Genomic DNA, 20,394 nt, shown 5'->3' with positions numbered 1-20,394 from the left:
CAGATCCAGATATACAGTCTATAGACAGGCCAGTCTGAGGTGTCTCTGGGAAACTCAGCAGGAGACTGTTCCTGTGTCCACCTAAGAGACAGCCCCTCTCACCTGATGGTGTGAGGAAACAAAGACAGGAGGTATGGGACCCAATGTGTCATTGCACCTGCTGAGTGCACACACACACACACACACACACACACACACACACACATGCCTGTCAGATTTGAGCACCACAGTAGTACCAGATTAGATCCAGTGGCTCCCTTGGGTACACCCGCTGGGCTCTAGTCAGAAACAAACCTGTTTATCACAACACAATATTCCTCAACACACAATCACAACTGATTAGGAACATTGAAATATGGAGGTACAAACAGCATACTTGCAGGAGGGAGGCTCAGGTGTTTGGAAAAAGAAAAGCAATTTTCTTCGCACCTCTCTCTCTCTCGGGTTGCCGAGAGAGAGTGAGAGAGATATGTAGAAAATCAACTAAATGTATTGAAAGTAGTCTACAAAGTAGTCTATGCTTACCTGGCAGAATGATATCATGATTATTTGCATCAATCCAGTGGGTAGTTATTTTGCAAACTCTACCATCACACGTGCTACAAAAACACAGCTAAACAACTGCCTCTTGCTGGAATTTTAAGGATAACTACACCCAAAAATCCTAGACCTCAAAAGTGCTCTCCTGGTGTGTTTTAAGCATTGATGTGGACTTAACAACCATATAGTTGTTTTTCTATAATAATAAATGAAAAATCTGATTTTGAGAGCGAAAACCTGAGAAAACGGAAACCTGGAAAAACTAAACAGAGAAAACCTAAATGAAATCAGGCCAAAAATCAAATAGATTTTATAAGAGGGAGCTACGTGGATCAGCAGAGTGTTATAGCCTGGGGGTATTTGTGAGGGAGACAACGGGAGGCAGATGCTGGCAGCCTTCACACACTGCTGTCCTGTGGCCTCGCCATTCAGCCGCTAAAACACACACACGCGCACACTGTATCTGCAACCTGGCTCTCAGAATGGGGGAAAGAAAGACAGAAAACGAGCCATTTTCATCTGCACTTGTCCCTGACAGCGGTGCAGGAGTTGGCAGGTAAAATAAAGGAAAAAGAATTGGGCAGAATCCTTACCAATCAAACTCCTGCCATGACTTTCCTACCAAATTCATCAGGCAATAAATAGACAGACTAATGCAGACAAAGCCCAGACAACTCTATGTCTCGTTGTGCATAGCCAGTCTTTTAAAGGTGGGACCCCCAGCTCACCTGCAACAACAGCCAAAGTAGAATACTTAACTTTGTCCCTCTGCCTTATGTAGTGTTGTATGTAATCAGTCTCTCTGATATAGTAGTCTTGTATGTAATCAGTCTCTCTGATATAGTAGTCTTGTATGTAATCAGTCTCTCTGATGTAGTAGTCTTGTATGTAATCAGTCTCTCTGATGTAGTAGTCTTGTATGTAATCAGTCTCTCTGATATAGTAGTCTTGTATGTAGTCAGTCTCTCTGATATAGTAGTCTTGTATGTAGTCAGTCTCTCTGATGTAGTAGTCTTGTATGTAGTCAGTCTCTCTGATGTAGTAGTCTTGTATGTAATCAGTCTCTCTGATGTAGTAGTCTTGTATGTAATCAGTCTCTCTGATATAGTAGTCTTGTATGTAATCAGTCTCTCTGATGTAGTAGTCTTGTATGTAGTCGGTCTTTCTGATATAGTACTCTTGTATGTAGTCAGTCTCTCTGATGTAGTAGTCTTGTATGTAGTCAGTCTCTCTGATATAGTACTCTTGTATGTAGTCAGTCTCTCTGATGTAGTAGTCTTGTATGTAATCAGTCTCTCTGATATAGTAGTCTTGTATGTAGTCAGTCTCTCTGATGTAGTAGTCTTGTATGTAATCAGTCTCTCTGATATAGTAGTCTTGTATGTAATCAGTCTCTCTGATGTAGTAGTTGTGTATGTAATCAGTCTCTCTGATATAGTACTCTTGTATGTAGTCAGTCTCTCTGATGTAGTAGTCTTGTATGTAGTCAGTCTCTCTATAGTAGTCTTGTATGTAGTCAGTTTATCTGATGTAGTTGTGTTGTATGTAGTCAGTCTCTCTATATTAGTCTTGTATGTAGTCAGTCTCTGATGTAGTAGTCTTGTATGTAGTCAGTCTCTCTATAGTAGTCTTGTATGTAGTCAGTCTCTCTATAGTAGTCTTGTATGTAATCAGTTTATCTGATGTAGTTGTGTTGTATGTAGTCAGTCTCTCTGATGTAGTAGTCTTGTATGTAGTCAGTCTCTCTATAGTAGTCTTGTATGTAGTCAGTTTATCTGATGTAGTTGTGTTGTATGTAGTCAGTCTCTCTGATATAGTAGTATTGTATGTAGTCAGTCTGTGATGTAGTAGTCTTGTATGTACTCAGTCTCTCTGATATAGTAGTCTTGTATGTAGTCAGTCTCAGATATTGTAGTATTGTATGTAGTCAGTCTCTGATGTAGTAGTCTTGTATGTAGTCAGTCTCTGATATAGTAGTATTGTATGTAGTCAATCTCTATAGGAGTGTTGTATGTACTCAGTCTCTCTGATATAGTAATATTGTATGTAGTCAGTCTCTGATGTAGTACTCTTGTATGTAGTCAGTCTCTGATGTAGTACTCTTGTATGTAGTCAGTCTCTGAAATAGTAGTTTTGTATGTAGTCAGTCTGTGATGTAGTAGTCTTGTATGTACTCAGTCTCTCTGATATAGTAATATTGTATGTAGTCAGTCTGTGATGTAGTAGTCTTGTATGTACTCCGTCTCTCTGATATAGTAGTCTTGTATGTAGTCAGTCTCTGATACAATTGTCTTGTATGTAATCAGTCTCTGATATTGTAGTCTTGTATGTAGTCAGTCTCTCTGATATAGTAGTCTTGTATGTAGTCAGTCTCTGATATAGTAGTGTTGTATGTAATCAGTCTCTCTGATGTAGTACTCTTGTATGTAGTCAGTCTCTGATGTAGTAGTCTTGTATGTAGTCAGTCTCTGATATAGTAGTATTGTATGTAGTCAGTCTGTGATGTAGTAATCTTGTATGTACTCAGTCTCTCTGATATAGTAGTATTGTATGTAGTCAGTCTGTGATGTAGTAGTCTTGTATGTACTCAGTCTCTCTGATATAGTAGTATTGTATGTAGTCAGTCTGTGATGTAGTAGTCTTGTATGTACTCAGTCTCTCTGATATAGTAGTATTGTATGTAGTCAGTCTCTGATGTAGTAGTCTTGTATGTACTCAGTCTCTCTGATGTAGTAGTCTTGTATGTAATCAGTCTCTCTGATGTAGTAGTATTGTATGTAGTCAGTCTCTGATGTAGTAGTCTTGTATGTAGTCAGTCTCTGATATAGTAGTATTGTATGTAGTCAGTCTCTGATGTAGTACTCTTGTATGTAGTCAGTCTGATATAGTAGTATTGTATGTAGTCAGTCTCTGATGTAGTACTCTTGTATGTAGTCAGTCTCTGATATAGTAGTATTGTGTGTAGTCAGTCTGTGATGTAGTAGTCTTGTATGTACTCAGTCTCTCTGATATAGTAGTATTGTATGTAGTCAGTCTCTGATGTAGTAGTCTTGTATGTACTCAGTCTCTCTGATGTAGTAGTCTTGTATGTAATCAGTCTCTGATGTAGTAGTCTTGTATGGAGTCTGTTCTGGCTGTGGGGGGCTGGAGTCTGTTCTGGCTGTGGGGGGCTGGAGTCTGTTCTGGCTGTGGGGGCTAGGGGCTGGAGTCTGTTCTGGTTGTGGGGGGCTGGAGTCTGTTCTGGCTGTGGGGGCTAGGGGCTGGAGTCTGTTCTGGCTGTGGGGGGCTGGAGTCTGTTCTGGCTGTGGGGGGCTGGAGTCTGTTCTGGCTGTGGGGGCTAGGGGCTGGAGTCTGTTCTGGTTGTGGGGGGCTGGAGTCTGTTCTGGCTGTGGGGGCTAGGGGCTGGAGTCTGTTCTGGCTGTGGGGGGCTGGAGTCTGTTCTGGCTGTGGGGGGCTGGAGTCTGTTCTGGCTGTGGGGGCTAGGGCTGGAGTCTGTTCTGGCTGTGGGGGGCTGGAGTCTATTCTGGCTGTGGGGGGCTGGAGTCTGTTCTGGCTGTGGGGGGCTGGAGTCTGTTCTGGCTGTGGGGGGCTGGAGTCTGTTCTGGCTGTGGGGGGCTGGAGTCTGTTCTGGCTGTGGGGGGCTGGAGTCTGTTCTGGCTGTGGGGGGCTGGAGTCTGTTCTGGTTGTGGGGGGCTGGTGGCTGGAGTCTGTTCTGGCTGTGCGGTGCTGGAGTCTGTTCTGGCTGTGTGGGGTCTAGGGGCTGGAGTCTGTTCTGGCTGTGGGGGCTAGGGGCTGGAGTCTGTTCTGGCTGTGGGGGGCTGGAGTCTGTTCTGGTTGTGGGGGGCTGGAGTCTGTTCTGGCTGTGGGGGTCTAGGGGCTGGAGTCTGTTCTGGTTGTGGGGGGCTGGAGTCTGTTCTGGCTGTGGGGGTCTAGGGGCTGGAGTCTGTTCTGGCTGTGGGGGGCTAGGGGCTGGAGTCTGTTCTGGCTGTGGGGGCTGGGGGCTGGAGTCTGTTCTGGCCGTGTGGGGCTAGGGGGCTGGAGTCTGATCTGGCTGTGGGGGTCTGGGGGCTGGAGTCTGTTCTGGCTGTGTGAGGCTAGGGGGCTGGAGTCTGATCTGGCTGTGGGGGTCTGGGGGCTGGAGTCTGTTCTGGCTGTGTGGGGCTAGGGGGCTGGAGTCTGTTCTGGCTGTGGGGGCTAGGGGCTGGAGTCTGTTCTGGCTGTGGGGGCTGGAGTCTGTTCTGGCTGTGTGGGGCTAGGGGGCTGGAGTCTGATCTGGCTGTGGGGGTCTGGGGGCTGGAGTCTGTTCTGGCTGTGTGGGGCTAGGGGGCTGGAGTCTGATCTGGCTGTGGAGGTCTAGGGGCTGGAGTCTGTTCTGGCTGTCCATTAGGGTGGCCAAGGGCCAGGGTCTAATGCACGTCTTCCTCCTCTCCTCCTCCTCTCCAAATTGATTGCGCTCTCACTCTTTTTCTGGAGTTTCCAGGGAGCAAATGAGGGTCCTGATTAGACCGGGGCTGTCTGGAATACTGCCTGATCATAACTGCCCAGGCCACAGATGGGGAGAGGGAGAGAGAGCCAAGGTCGTGCCCAGTGGTCCTGTGCCAGTAGAAAAATAGCCTGTCTGCAATGTCTCCTCTAGTAGGCTTTCTGTTTCATGGCAGTCTGTGACTCTGCACTATGTGTTAAAACATCAAATAGTTAGTCTAGTTTTCAACATACCTTTATTGACCTCAACTGTTAACATAACATGTTCCAGTATTTGAGTGTCCACGGTACGATGATGTAATCCCAATCTGGTGTGTGCAGGCTCACTGTCACTTTGCTGTGTTTTCTAGTAGAAAACAAGGATGGGAATGATGAATGTGTAGTAGTGTGTTCACTGGCAGCTTAGGGAAGACAGGGGCCCAGTTCAAACAGACTGCCAGACAGTAACTTTTAATCCCCTGAAACAACACCACTCAGCAGCCACGACCATTGATGCATCTTAAATTGCACCCTATTAGTGCACTACATTTGACCAGGGCCCATAGGGCTCTGGACAAAAGTAGTGTACTAGGTAGGGAATAGGGTGCCTGTTGGGACACACCCATGTCTCGCCATACGTCTTAGTTACAATACTAATGCCCATTTAGCTATGCAACCCTGATTCGTTTAATTTCTTGAAGCGGAAATTTAATCTGTTCACCCCCAAATAAATTAGATTTGGTGTATGAACTTTTGGAAAGCTTTTAGCATGGACTCATCCTCTGGCTGTTGCTGGGGACCCAATAAACTGAAGCGGTGATGAACAGATGGAGCTGAGGTCCATGGGGCATGTGTGGCTCGTCAAACCAGACCCAAGAATCTTCCTCTTAGTTTTATTAATGCTACAGCACTGCCATAACGCGGCACACAGTTGGGTTTGTGTGTGTTTGGGTTTGTGTGTGTTTGGGTTTGTGTGTGTTTGGGTTTGTGTGTGTTTGGGTTTGTGAGTTTTTGGGTTCGTGTGTGTTTGGGTTTGTGTGTGTTTGGGTTTTGTGTGTTTGGGTTTGTGTGTGTTTGGGTTTGTGTGTGTTTGGGTTTGTGTGTGTTTGGGTTTGTGTGTGTTTGGGTTTGTGAGTTTTTGGGTTCGTGTGTGTTTGGGTTTGTGTGTGTTTGGGTTCGTGTGTGTTTGGGTTCGTGTGTGTTTGGGTTTGTGTGTGTTTGGGTTTGTGTGAAAAATATAAAAAAATATATATACAAATATTTAATTGTAAAAAATGGTGTTTGTTATTTCTCCTTCCTGTCTATTTTCAGGCACCCAGTCAGACACGTCTGGTTCAACACTAGCTCCCTGATGACCACCAACCTCCCAGACAAAAGTCTCCACGAGGGGCCTGCATCACAGACGACGACCTCACAGCCTACTGCAGGTGACTGATAACGCACAGACCCTCCCTCATCCCTCTAACACTGACTCCCGCTAACACTCTAAACCCTGAAGGCTGTTTGATGCTAATGCTATTCATAAACATGGCATACCCCGGTTCTAAGTACTTCCTCAGGCTGTCCTATCCCAATACAGATCCTTGCACAAGAAGATACTTCTCATACTTATAAGCTTTGGGCTTAGCGTACCTCTACTCTGATCTACAGAACATTATGCAGAGAGCATTGGCTCATTCTCTCTGTCCACACGACACAGGGGACAGAGAGTAGTGTCTGTTGTTTAACTCACCTCATTCACTCTGTCCACACGACACAAGGGACAGAGAGTGTCTGTTGTTTAACTCACCTCATTCTCTCTGTCCACATTAGACACAGGGGACAGAGAGTAGTGTCTGTTGTTTAACTCACCTCATTCTCTCTGTCCACACGACACAGGGGACAGAGTAGTGTCTGTGGTTTAACTCACCTCATTCTCTCTGTCCACACGACACAGGGGACAGAGAGTAGTGTCTGTTGTTTAACTCACCTCATTCTCTCTGTCCACACGACACAGGGGACAGAGAGTAGTGTCTGTTGTTTAACTCACCTCTTTCTCTCCGTCCACATTAGACACAGGGAAGTGATCTGCCACTAGGACTTCTCTGAAGACTCTTCCTCCCAGGACCATGTTATGTCTATCTGCAGTTCTCACTACGTAGAGTCATCCTGTTACAACATCGGCCGTTCCCAATGACATCCTGTCTTGCTCTTACCCTTCCTTCTGACCCACGTACACAATCTACAACCAGGACTTTTATACACTGGCTCCGCCTCTGGACACTATATACTGTATGTTATGTGTGACTGCATTGTTCTAATATCCTGGTTCAATCAAAAATCTAATCAAAATCAAATCTACTTTTATTTGTCACATGAACAGGTGAAATGCTTACTTAACAAGCCCTTAACCAACAACCAACAAGCTTTAAGAAGTTTTAAGAGAAATAAGTAAAAAATGAAAATGACAAATAATTAAACAGCAGCAGTAAAATAACAACAGCGAGGTACAGAGTTAATGTGCGGGGGCACCAGTACAGAGTCAATGTGCGGGGGCTCCGGTACAGAGTCGATGTGCGGGGGCACCGGTACAGAGTCGATGTGCGGGGGCACTGGTACAGAGTCGATGTGCGGGGGCACCGGTACAGAGTCGATGTGCGGGGGCACCGGTACAGAGTCAATGTGCGGGGGCTCCGGTACAGAGTCGATGTGCGGGGGCACCGGTACAGAGTCGATGTGCGGGGGCACCGGTACAGAGTCGATGTGCGGGGGCACCGGTACAGAGTCGATGTGCGGGGGCACCGGTACAGAGTCGATGTGCGGGGGCACCGGTACAGAGTCGATGTGCGGGGGCACCGGTACAGAGTCGATGTGCGGGGGCACCGGTACAGAGTCGATGTGCGGGGGCACCGGTACAGAGTCGATGTGCGGGGGCACCGGTACAGAGTCGATGTGCGGGGGCACCGGTACAGAGTCGATGTGCGGGGGGGCACCGGTACAGAGTCAATGTGCGGGGGGGCACCGGTACAGAGTCGATGTGCGGGGGCACCGGTACAGAGTCGATGTGCGGGGGCACCGGTACAGAGTCGATGTGCGGGGGCACCGGTACAGAGTCGATGTGCGGGGGCACCGGTACAGAGTCGATGTGCGGGGGCACCGGTACAGAGTCGATGTGCGGGGGCACCGGTACAGAGTCGATGTGCGGGGGGGCACCGGTACAGAGTTAATGTGCGGGGGGGCACCGGTACAGAGTCGATGTGCGGGGGCACCGGTACAGAGTCGATGTGCGGGGGCACCGGTACAGAGTCGATGTGCGGGGGCACCGGTACAGAGTCGATGTGCGGGGGCACCGGTACAGAGTCGATGTGCGGGGGCACCGGTTAGTTGAGGTGTTTAAGGTAGTATGTACATGTAGGTAGCGTTAAATGACTATTCATAGATAAGAAGATTGAATGCTGTGCTCACTGTTGTTCAGTGTTCCGTCTGGTTTAACCAGGATATGGGGTCTGCACAAATCAAACCAGCTTTTATAAATCTGTTTGATTTTCCAAACTGAATTAATTTTAAAATTTTGTTTGTGAAGGTAGTAGTCCGTATTTATTTTTTAAAGAACCTCATGTTTCCTCATAAAGGTGTAAATGTGCATTCAAAGCATTGGTTTTGCTATCCACATTTTGTACAGTGAGTTGTTTAATTGAACTTATGATGTAAAATAAATGAATTCAGAATAAATGCATTGTCATGATGGGATTATATTTTGTTAAAGAGATATTGAACTTCACACTGATACAGTATGCTCCATAAATTGAACAACAATCAACTAATCTTTCTGCTTAATTTACTTCAGTGGAACTGCGTAAAGTGCTTCTGTATTCACAAGAAGATGCACGCAAAACAAATAATGTTGACATTTTTCATCACAATTTTTTATTTTGAATTTATAGAAAATGTATATAAATTACTGTCAAGGCTACTACAACTTCTTTGGGCACAAGGCACAATATCCATTTAATGTATTAGAAATTCAACTTAAACAAAGAAGTAGTACATTTAAGTGGTTATTCTTTGGTTTTAGAGGGTAGGAAGGTGAAACTTACAACTTACAGAGTGCTGTAAGTCTCCCTACCAAGGCCATAGAAGAGGACAGTGTCCAGTGTTTCAATTGGAAAAGCACAGACATAATAAAGCTCGGTGAAGTAGATAAATGAGTCCCAAGTCTCTAGCCCTGTTGGAATGCACTGTGCCCCGTGTCTCAGGCTCTGAATGTGAGCCAGAATAATAGTGACCCTGGATGCGATTGCCAACTCTGATCCTCAGAAGTGATCCACATAACAGGTCATGTGAACATCTAGGCACTCAAAATGTTAGTACTGTAAACATAACATTGACATGAGGGGGGCGGTATGAAGGGAGGAGGGGGGTATGAAGGCTGAGGGGGGTATATGTAGATAATATTGTGCATTAACATGTCATGTATCACAATGTATTATTCTGATCATAATTTCCCATTAATCATTAAAAGTATGAAAACATTAGTGCATATTAATTGTATTTAAATATTAGTGCATATGAAAGGTATTTAATTACACTTTAGTGCATATGAAAAGTATTTGGCCTTATTACAGAGGAAGACGGGAGAGACTAATTCAACAAAAAACAGCAGTACCATAACGATGTCTCTTAAAGGAGACCGAGGCTCATTTAGATTTTCCACATCGCAAGGTTGCAGTGTCCATGTGCAAGAAGCGAACATGCATCCTCGTCTCAATATCGAAGGTGTTTAGAATCTGAGGGGAGAAAGGGTAGTGGAATATATGACTGATATGGCAGTATACAGTATATAAAGTATACAGTACAGTATATAAATAAACAGTATATAAAGTAAACAGAATAAAGTATACAGTATATAAAGTAAACAGTATAAAGTATACATTATATAAAGTAAACAGTATATAAAGTAAACAGCATAAAGTATATCAAGTATACAGTACAGTATATAAATAAATAAACAGTATATAAAGTAAACAGAATAAAGTATACATTATATAAAGTAAACAGCATAAAGTATATCAAGTATACAGTATTCAAAGTATACTGTATATAAAGTATACCAGAATTTAAAGACACCAAATGTCCCTGTTTTAATAGCTTGTGTTTGTATAACTCATAGTGAAATGGCATTTCCTTTTTTTATGAAACAGACAATTTGAATATCTTGTGCAATACACAGTAACACCATACCTGTAGAAAATTTTCAAAAGTGATTCCTTCATAGAATTCATCAGGTTCCTGAAAAACAAAGTAACCCAATTCAAGCAATATGGCATGATGACCTGTTCTTAGGCACGACACGAAGCAGTACACAGTAGAACAGTACTTTGCACTTCAAAATAAGGTGTGGTTCACTGTAATTAATCGTGCTATCAGCATATCTTACTCATATACCTACTTCATCAACTATTTGATCAGTAGTACAATAAAGCAGTGTTAGTGATATCCCCGTTACCATTTTGCCCCTTGTAGTGCTTGCCACTTCCAGCATGGCAGCGTCTGCGATGGCTTTGGCGGTCTCCTGTCCGATAGTGCCAGCCTTAGATAGGAGCTCCTCCACCACCTAGATAGAAAACAGCACAATGGTCCATAAAACATTTATTAATTTATTGTGTTATCTTGAATTTCTGATGTACACGCAATTCAGCTTTAAAGCTGCCATGAATATTGGAATAAACTCAATTTATACTAAAATGGTCAATGATAAACCGTCCATCACAAAGCGTCACAGGGATAGGAGTGCTGACAGGATCAGTATTGCGTTTTAGATCCTAATGTAAAATATTACTATGTGGACAGGGGGACCTGATGTTTCATCAGCACTACTTCTCTGAGACACTTTGGGGGGAATTCCGACCCGAGTTAAACACACCCGTAAATGGAAAGTCCCTTATATGCACTTTTCTCTCTATGAGTATACTAACCTTGAGAATAGCATGCTATTCACCCTGCTGTTCGTTTGGGGTGGAGATCAAATAAATGAAGGTTTGGCTGTGGTGTCTACAGATACACCGGATTCTGACCTTGACTTAATTCCCACCTTTACATGCGATGAAACTGTGAATAAGGGCGAGAAACCTGTCGGTTCCAAGTGGAACAACATCAACTTTATTTTTTTCTGATGGAAATAACACCATTCTCCATGCACTGCAATTTACAGATTGATAAGAACTATTGATAAGAGCTAGGTAAATGAGTAAGCCGTAATGACAGGACCATTGTCATCACAGTTCCATGATTATTAGGGTAGATTTATAGGACTACTGTTCAACCCCTATTGTACACTGTTCTCACCTTCCAATATGTAATGGATTGAACAACTGAATATGGTCACTTTCAGGATTAATCAAATAAATGTATTTTATTTGATTCATAAATACTTTCCTAACCCTAAATAATATACAAGATCAGAGTATTTTTAAATCTACCAATTGGTTCTGAAACGGAGATGAATATGCATATATTTAGATGGCTTTCATTAATTGATCCCTAATATTCTGAACCCTTCTCTCCATAAATTTTAGTGAGTCTGTCAAGAAAATTCAAATTAAAGATAGGCCTACACTAAATTCAAAGGGATGGCTTCAGATAAATTTACTGAAAAACACATTGAATGAAAACTCCACGAGAAAATCTGTTGGCTAGCAAGTGGGAGGGTTTTCAGCAGTTGAATTAAATGAATTCAGTGCGCCAAGGGAACCATGCCTGCAAAGCCTGTTACGCACCAGCACAAGGTGAATACCAACTGCTGAGAAGTGTGTAGGAAAGGCGTACATTTCCCAAGTCTGAATCGGGCCCTTTGTGAATACAAGCCCTGGGCCTGGAGGACTATGGTGAGGAGAGAGAAGTAAAGGGAGGCGTTACCCGTCTGTACTCCTCCAGGTTGATGGTGCCGTCGCTGTCTGTGTCATGCATGTTGAACAGAACTGAAGAGACAATAAAGAGGAACAAGCTAAACAGTATGTTTTTTACCAAATATTTTCTCCCCAAATATAGTGTAACTTAAGGGTCTCTTACTATCATTGTTCAGGGGAAGGATATGACTCTAATGGCTCTAATGACTCTAATGAATGATTAGAAAACAATTTGCCTCTGAGATTCAGCCATGATTATGAGGATCAAGACAGACTGGCTGGTGCACTTTAGGCCCTATTTAGATTCTAGACAAGAGTATGATTACTGAACTGAAACTTTGTTAGAATTCTATCTACGCTTGAAGAATTGCCCTTAGAATAGAAACTCAGAATATGTTATTTTTCTTCAATTATAAATCTTGGTGTTGACTTAGTATCAAACCCATGTATTCTGCATGACTCAAGACCACGTTAGCTCACTGAGTTAAAGCCTAGGAATTAGCCCAGGGTACTAACCCAAGTCTTAGACAATCTTACTTTACTCATCACCAAACCAAACTCACATCGTAGTTTGTCCCTCCTCAGGTTCTCCCTCTCCTCCTCCGTTATGCCCATGGCTGCTGGGCGGAAGTGAGTCATCACCATAAGGAACTCCTCAAAGCCAATCTCCTGGACAGTACCCGTCTCATTCTGATGGAGGTTTCTGGATCAGGATACAGGGGAGGCATTTAGCTGGTTAAACCAGGCTCACCAGTGAGGGCAGGGTTCAGTTTGGCTCAACCAAACAATTAGAGAGGAATACAGTCACAGTTACATGGCAATTCACTGACTGCCATGTGCTGAACATGCTTCACGACTAAAGCCTTCACAGCATCACTGATTACTTCATGAACAAAACTCTTGTCTATGTGTAATAACTTGGTTATAACAGTCAATGGCAGTAAAGATGTATTGCATGAGTGATTTCAATATTTTCATAATTTTATTTTATTTTATATATTTTTTTACCAATTTTTCTCCCCAATTTCGTGGTATCGAATTTGTAGTTACAGTCTTGTCTCATCACTGCAACTCCCGTACGGACTCGGGAGAGGCGAAGGTCGAGAGCCGTGCGTCCTCCGAAACACAACCCAACCAAGCAGTACTGCTTCTAGACACAATACCCACTTATCCCGGAAGCCAGCCACCACCAATGTGTCGGAGGATATTTTCAACACTTATACTCACCTTTTATCAAAGAATGCATTAATAATTTGAGCCCGGATTGGATTGTTATCTAGAGCAGGGATGCTGGCCAAATCCTCTCGACTGCAGAAGAAACATGATATGACAATATGTTAGTAACAAGTCAACAACAAAACAGAAAACATGATATGACAATATGTTAGTAACAAGTCAACAACAAAACAGAAAACATGATATGACAATATGTTAGTAACAAGTCAACAACAAAACAGAAAACATGATATGACAATATGTTAGTAACAAGTCAACAACAAAACAGAAAACATGATATGACAATATGTTAGTAACAAGTCAACAACAAAACAGAAAACATGATATGACAATATGTTAGTAACAAGTCAACAACAAAACAGAAAACATGATATGACAATATGTTAGTAACAAGTCAACAACAAAACAGAAAACATGATATGACAATATGTTAGTAACAAGTCAACAACAAAACAGAAAACATGATATGACAATACGTTAGTAACAAGTCAACAACAAAACAGAAAACATTATTATTAACATTATCAACTATTAATCAAAGTTAAAGGGCGTCTTTCTTTCTAAAGGTCAAGGTTATTGTTCTGTCAATACATATCATTTAAATTCAGTACAGTACAGAATATCAAAAATAAATACTTGCCCACTCCCTCTTTCTTTTTAAAGGGAACGCATGTGCAATCTATCACTATGTCACTATGCAAGGCAACCTGCCAATGATGAGTGATTGTGTGTGTGTGCGTGTGTGCGTGTGTGTGTGTGTGCGTGTGTGTGTGTGTGTGTGTGTGTGTGTGTGTGTGTGTGTGTGTGTGTGTGTGTGTGTGTGTGTGTGTGTGTGCGCCTATGTCTGTGTGTGGCCATAACATATATACCCACAATGCAACACATTCAAGAGGACTTAGCAGGCACTATTTTAGGCCTAGATTCAATCAGATCATGCGTTAACCGACGATAGCCGACACCCGCATAGCTGATGTTTTGGAGGTGTCGGAGGTGGAACTGCTGAGCAGCTGCTCTTGTTCATTGTCACGAAGCCACACTCATCCCACTAATATTAGTTCATAAGGAGAAAGTGTGGGCGATATAGAAATAATGACACTCACATTTAAAATAATTTGACAAAATTATGAGGATTTCTATCGGCCTCATCGAGGTGTAGATTACATCTCACATTCAAGTGTTCAAACTTGTAAACAGAGCTGCATGAGATTTCTCATAATGCGACTCCGTGCAGGCAGGTGTAGATTTACAGTGGGGCAAAAAAGTATTTAGTCAGCCACCAATTGTGCAAGTTCTCCCACTTAAAAAGATGAGAGAGGCCTGTAATTTTCATCATAGGTACACTTCAACTATGACAGACAAAATGAGAAAAAAAATCAAAAAAATCACATTGTAGGATTTTTAATGAATTTATTTGCAAATTATGGTGGAAAATAAGTATTTGGTCACCTACACACAAGCAAGATTTCTGGCTCTCACAGACCTGTAACTTCTTCTTTGAGAGGCTCCTCTGTCCTCCACTCGTTACCTGTATTAATGGCACCTGTTTGAACTTGTTATCAGTATAAAAGACACCTGTCCACAACCTCAAACAGTCACACTCCACACTCCACTATGGCAAAGACCAAAGAGTTGTCAAAGGACACCAGAAACAAAATTGTAGACCTGCACCAGGCTGGGAAGACTGAATCTGCAATAGGTAAGCAGCTTGGTTTGAAGAAATCAACTGTGGGAGCAATTATTAGGAAATGGAAGACATACAAGTTCTGCCGAAGTCGTTGCCTCTCCTTGTTCGGGCGGTGCTCGGCGGTCGACGTCACCGGTCTTCTAGCCATCATCGATCCATTTTTCAGTTTCCATTGGTTTTGTCTTGTCTTCCCACACACCTGTTTTCAATCCCATCCATTACCTGTTGTGTATTTAACCCTCTGTTTTCCCTCATGTCTTTGTCAGAGATTGTTTATTGTCAGTGTAGTGTTTATTTGTATAGGTGCGCGACGGGTCTTCGTACCCATATTTGTTTTATATTCATTTTTCTTATTAGTGTTATGGAGCATGTTACTTGGAGATTGATTAAAAGACTCCATTTTACACTCTGTTTGACTCTCCTGCGCCTGACTTCCCTGCCACCTATACACACGTCTCTGACAACAAGAGGTCCTGGAGTGGCCTAGCCAGTCTCCAGATCTCAACCCCATAGAAAATCTTTGGAGGGAGTTGAAAGTCCGTGTTGCCCAGCAACAGCCCCAAAACATCACTGCTCTAGAGGAGATCTGCATGGAGGAAATGGCCAAAATACCAGCAACAGTGTGTGAAAACCTTGTGAAGCCTTACAGAAAACATTTGACCTCTGTCATTGCCAACAAAGGGTATATAACAAAGTATTGAGATAAACTTTTGTTATTGACCAAATACTTATTTTCCACCATAATTTTCAAATAAATTCATAAAAAATCCTACAATGTGATTTTCTGGATTTTTTTTCCCTCATTTTGTCTGCCATAGTTGAAGTGTACCTATGATGAAAATTACAGGCCTCTCATCTTTTTAAGTGGGAGAACTTGCCCAATTGGTGGCTGACTAAATACTTTTTTGCCCCACTTTATAAAGGTGGGAGCACATGCATTGTCAATGTCTCCATTCTTACTGTTCAACTTACATTGACCATTTACCAACTAGAAGTTTCTTTGGCATCTCATGTTCTCTTTAGGTATAATGCCAGGAGCTACTTGTGGATTTGACAGCTCTAATACAGTTTCACCTCCGACACCGCCAAAACAACTGCTGTGGATGTCGGCTAAAGCGGATCTGATTGAAAAGTACCCTTAGTTTAGGTAAATAATACTCAATAAAAAGGTGATGTGTTATGAATACATGGATATGGGTAACAGACAATGATGGACTGACTATATGTTGGTGTTGGTGACTATATATTGGTGCTGGTGGACTGTATCAGGGCGTTGGTGGACTGTATGAGGGCGTTGGTGAACTGTAGGAGGATGTTGGTGGACTGTATGAGGGCGTTGGTGGACTGTATGAGGGCGTTGGTGGACCGTATGAGGGCGTTGGTGGACTGTATGAGGGCGTTGGTGGACTGTATGAGGGTGTTCGTGGACCGTGTGAGGGCATTGGTGGACTGTATGAGGGCGTTGGTGTACTGTATGAGGGCGTTGGTGGACTGTATGAGGGCGTTGGTGGACTGTATGAGGGCGTTGGTGGATTGTATGAGGGCGTTGGTGGACTGTATGAGGGCATTGGGGAACTGTATGAGGGCGTTGGTGGATTGTATGAGGGCGTTGGTGGACTGTATGAGGGCGTTGGTGGACTGTATGAGGGCGTTGGTGGACTGTATGAGGGCGTTGGTGGACTGTATGAGGGCGTTGGTGGATTGTATGAGGGCGTTGGTGGACTGTATGAGGGCGTTGGGGAACTGTATGAGGGCGTTGGTCACAATACCTTAGTGTCTCCTCATTGTTACTCAGCTGTCTGAATCTCTTGTTGATGTTGCCAATCTGCTCCAGGGAAACTGAAAGAAACCAACCACAGTAGTTTAGAGCAGATTAGCATTAGCAATATATCAGTAGTGAGCCACTTAAGACTTAAAGTCCTAATAACTTCAGAGTATTGTATTTCCAGATACACCGCCCTCCTAGACTGGTTGGATATCTTTACACTGCTTTTCATTTTCATTCAAGCTTTCCTTTTGGATTCTATATGTTGTGAAATGCAAAACATTGAACTGTAGCAAAAAATTAAGTGCAAACAGGTACAGAACAGATAGACCTGTTGAGAACTGTGACAACAATGGGCCTACGACACAATCAGCCTGATGATAAAAACACAATCAGCCTGATGGAAAAACAAACACACTGGTGTGATTATATTTGCATTCAAAGGGAACGTTGAATTATTGACTTATGTGTGGGCTAATGTCTTCACATGAGCATTTGAATGTTATGGTTGCTAGATACAGTTATAGAACCACAGTTTGTGATATTTGGAAGAGGTTATTTAGCCGACAATAGTGTTTATTTTAAAGGAGGAACTTGCTTCGCCTCTCAGTGCCTGTTAAGAGCACACACTCAAATGGATATTTACAGGAACAACAACTACTGTAGGTGAATATGCTTCAGTAACCACAGAACAATAGGCTACCACACACTAGACTTTGCACAGGCAGGTGTAGAGATGAATGTAGGTGGCGGTGCATTCATTGTCAAGATCTCCATTCTCACTTTACACACATGGTAATAAACTTAAGTTGGAATTTTATTGGAAACGGTCCATGATCAATCAGAGTATTATTATCAGTCTTCATTGAACTCTCTCACCCTCTCTTCTGAAAATCAGTCATCCCGTTTATGAAAGCAGCCAGCTGATAAGATTAGCAGATCGATGTTCCAAACACCTAGCTACCACTTCAAACCTGTACGTGTTATACACTGAGGGGAAGCTAACCTGTACTTCATCCACGTGTTATACACTGAGGGGAAGCTAACCTGTACTTCATCCACGTGTTATACACTGAGTGGGAAGCTAACCTGTACTTCATCCACGTGTTATACACTGAGGAGAAGCTAACCTGTACTTCATCCACGTGTTATACACTGAGGGGAAGCTAACCTGTACTTCATCCACGTGTTAAACACTGAGGGGAAGCTAACCTGTACTTCATCCACGTGTTATACACTGAGTGGGAAGCTAACCTGTACTTCATCCACGTGTTATACACTGAGGGGAAGCTAACCTGTACTTCATCCACGTGTTATACACTGAGGAGAAGCTAACCTGTACTTCATCCACGTGTTATACACTGAGGGGAAGCTAACCTGTACTTCATCCACGTGTTATACACTGAGGAGAAGCTAACCTGTACTTCATCCACGTGTTATACACTGAGGGGAAGCTAACCTGTACTTCATCCACGTGTTATACACTGAGTGGGAAGCTAACCTGTACTTCATCCACGTGTTATACACTGAGTGGAAGCTAACCTGTACTTCATCCACGTGTTATACACTGAGTGGGAAGCTAACCTGTACTTCATCCACGTGTTATACACTGAGGAGAAGCTAACCTGTACTTCATCCACGTGCTATACACTGAGGAGAAGCAAACCTGTACTTCATCCACTTGTTATACACTGAGTGGGAAGCAACACTTTTCACTTCCAAAAATACTGTGATATTTGTTGGACTGTCAATACATTTTTAGATACATAATTGACTGTGCAATATTGAAATTCTACTTTTTACTACAAAGTAAAAAATCTGACTATAGAGTAACCTGTAGACTCAACATATTAATCTTGCATGGAGCCATATTGGCAAGTTGCATGACATTCTATACAGCTGGTTCAATAAACAGTGGTCCCTCTGTCCTTACCTACCACCACCTACCACCCTCTAATCAAATTTTCAATTGAATGACAGAAGGACAATCCAACTATTGTCTATTCATGTGAAAACAGCCAGAATACAGCATCTCATTCTGTGCTCTTCAGAAGACTGACCAAAGAAATGTGACTATGCAATTCAGAATTCTAGTTTGAAATATGAACTGAGGAGGCACTTCTAGATTTGCTACACTGCCCCAGTCAACTGTAAGTGCTGTTATTGTGAAGTGGATACATCTAGGAACAACAACGGCTCAGCCGCGAAGTGGTAGGGCACACAAGCTCACAGAACGGGATCGCCAGGTGCTGAAGTGCATAGCTCGTACAAATCGTCTGTCCTCGGTTGCAACACTCACTACTGGGTAGCAAACTGCCTCTGGAAGCAACTTCAGCACAATAACTGTTTGTCAGGAGCTTCATGCAATGATTTTACGTTTGCCTAGCAGCCGCACGCACACAAGCCTAAGATCACCATGCGCAATGCCAAGCATCGGCTGGAGTGGTGTAAAGCTCGCCGCCATTGGACTCTGGAGCAGTGGAAACGTGTTCACTGGAGTGATGAATCACGCTTCACCATCTGGCAATCCAATAGACGAGTCTAGGTTTTACGCATGCCAGGAAAACGCTACCTGCACCAATGCATAGTGCCAACTGTAAAGTTTGGTGGAGGAGAAATAATGATTTGGGGCTGTTTTTCATGGTTCAGGCTAGGCCAATTAGTTCCAGTGAAAGGGAATCTTAACGCTACAGCATACAAAGACATTCTAGACAATCTTGTGCTTCTGTGGCAACAGTTTGGGGAAAATGTTCCTGTTTCAGCATGACAACGCCCCCATGCACAATGCGAGGTCCATACAGAAATTGTTTTTTGAGTTCAGTGTGGAATAACTTTACTGGCCTGCACAGAGCCCTAACCTCAACCCCATCGAACACCTTTGGGATGAATTGGAAAGCCAACTGCGAGCCAGGCCTAATCGCCCAACATTACCCGACCTAACTAATGCCCTTGTGGATAAATGGAAGCAAGTCCCTGCAGCAATGTTCCAACATCTAGTGGAAAGCCTTCCCAGAAGGGTGGAGGCTGTTATAGCAGTAAAGGGGTTACCAATTCCATATTAATGCCCATGATTTTGGAATATATTCAGTGAGCGGGTGTCCACATACTTTTATACATGTAGAGTATTTTCCCTTCATCAAAGTTTAGTCTATTTATTGATAAATAAGGAGTTATTTTGCATTTGATTATAATCAAATAGAAAGTGAAATAAAACTGTTAGAGTATTGTAAAGCCTAGGCTACTTACATCCAGTTCGATCAGCCAGATCTTGGAACTCGTGTTCAGTGCCCGCAGACTGCGAGGCTCCCATTGCGATTATTCTCAAAAGAGCTGCAAATGCGCATTGAAGTTATTTCAGGAGCGCACTATGATCTTAACCGCAGGTAAAACTACTTGAGTTGTACTGTCCTCACTAGTACCAAGAAGCTCTTTCCTCTGCTTTCATAAGGAAGTTAGTAACATACTCTTTATTATGGTCCATTGGGAGAGACGATGTGCTGACTTCCCCAAGGTCCTAAAACAGTGTACCATTGTGGAGGAATACATATCGATTTTTTTTACATGAGTCAATTCAGAATGAATCGACTGTGTCCTTGAATTAATTACTGGTAATGTGACGGACGCACAATCAGTCATTAATAGCAGAATGAGACTCATTTCAAATGTAATCTTTGCGTGTAGTGAAAAGGCATTGTCATTGAGTGTAACGTTACAGACCCTTATCTTTCAAAAACATATACCTACTATATTCTCAAGTCAGAGAACATTCTAGAAGAAATAACAGAAAAAAAACTGCAGTAGGCTTATGTAATAACACAGTCAAG

General features: G+C 43.0%; 1 protein-coding gene and 1 long non-coding RNA gene across 2 annotated transcripts in view; one reads left to right on the top strand and one right to left on the bottom strand.

Annotated features, from left to right (window-relative positions):
• LOC110536378 overlaps nt 1–7,423 on the top strand; it is a 21,590-nt gene extending 14,167 nt beyond the window's left edge. Inside the window, exons 2-3 of the long non-coding RNA XR_005034740.1 lie at nt 6,313–6,428; nt 7,054–7,423. This is a non-coding gene — a long non-coding RNA (uncharacterized LOC110536378). The remainder of the gene's footprint in view (nt 1–6,312; nt 6,429–7,053) is intronic.
• A 1,456-nt stretch (nt 7,424–8,879) lies between these two features.
• Nucleotides 8,880–20,165, bottom strand: LOC110536377 (calcineurin B homologous protein 3). The gene is made up of 8 exons (XM_021622134.2): nt 19,817–20,165; nt 16,575–16,644; nt 13,113–13,193; nt 12,449–12,588; nt 11,896–11,957; nt 10,487–10,594; nt 10,222–10,269; nt 8,880–9,767 (listed from the first exon to the last, which is right to left on the bottom strand). The coding sequence occupies exons 1-8, from the start codon at nt 19,878–19,880 to the stop codon at nt 9,678–9,680; spliced, it is 663 nt and encodes a 220-aa protein (XP_021477809.1). The 5' UTR covers nt 19,881–20,165; the 3' UTR covers nt 8,880–9,677.
• Between the last annotated feature and the right edge of the window lie 229 nt (nt 20,166–20,394).

Source organism: Oncorhynchus mykiss, chromosome 11, assembly GCF_013265735.2.
Source record: "Oncorhynchus mykiss isolate Arlee chromosome 11, USDA_OmykA_1.1, whole genome shotgun sequence".
Classification (NCBI taxonomy): domain Eukaryota; kingdom Metazoa; phylum Chordata; class Actinopteri; order Salmoniformes; family Salmonidae; genus Oncorhynchus; species Oncorhynchus mykiss.
This window is presented reverse-complemented; position numbering and strand designations above follow the sequence as displayed.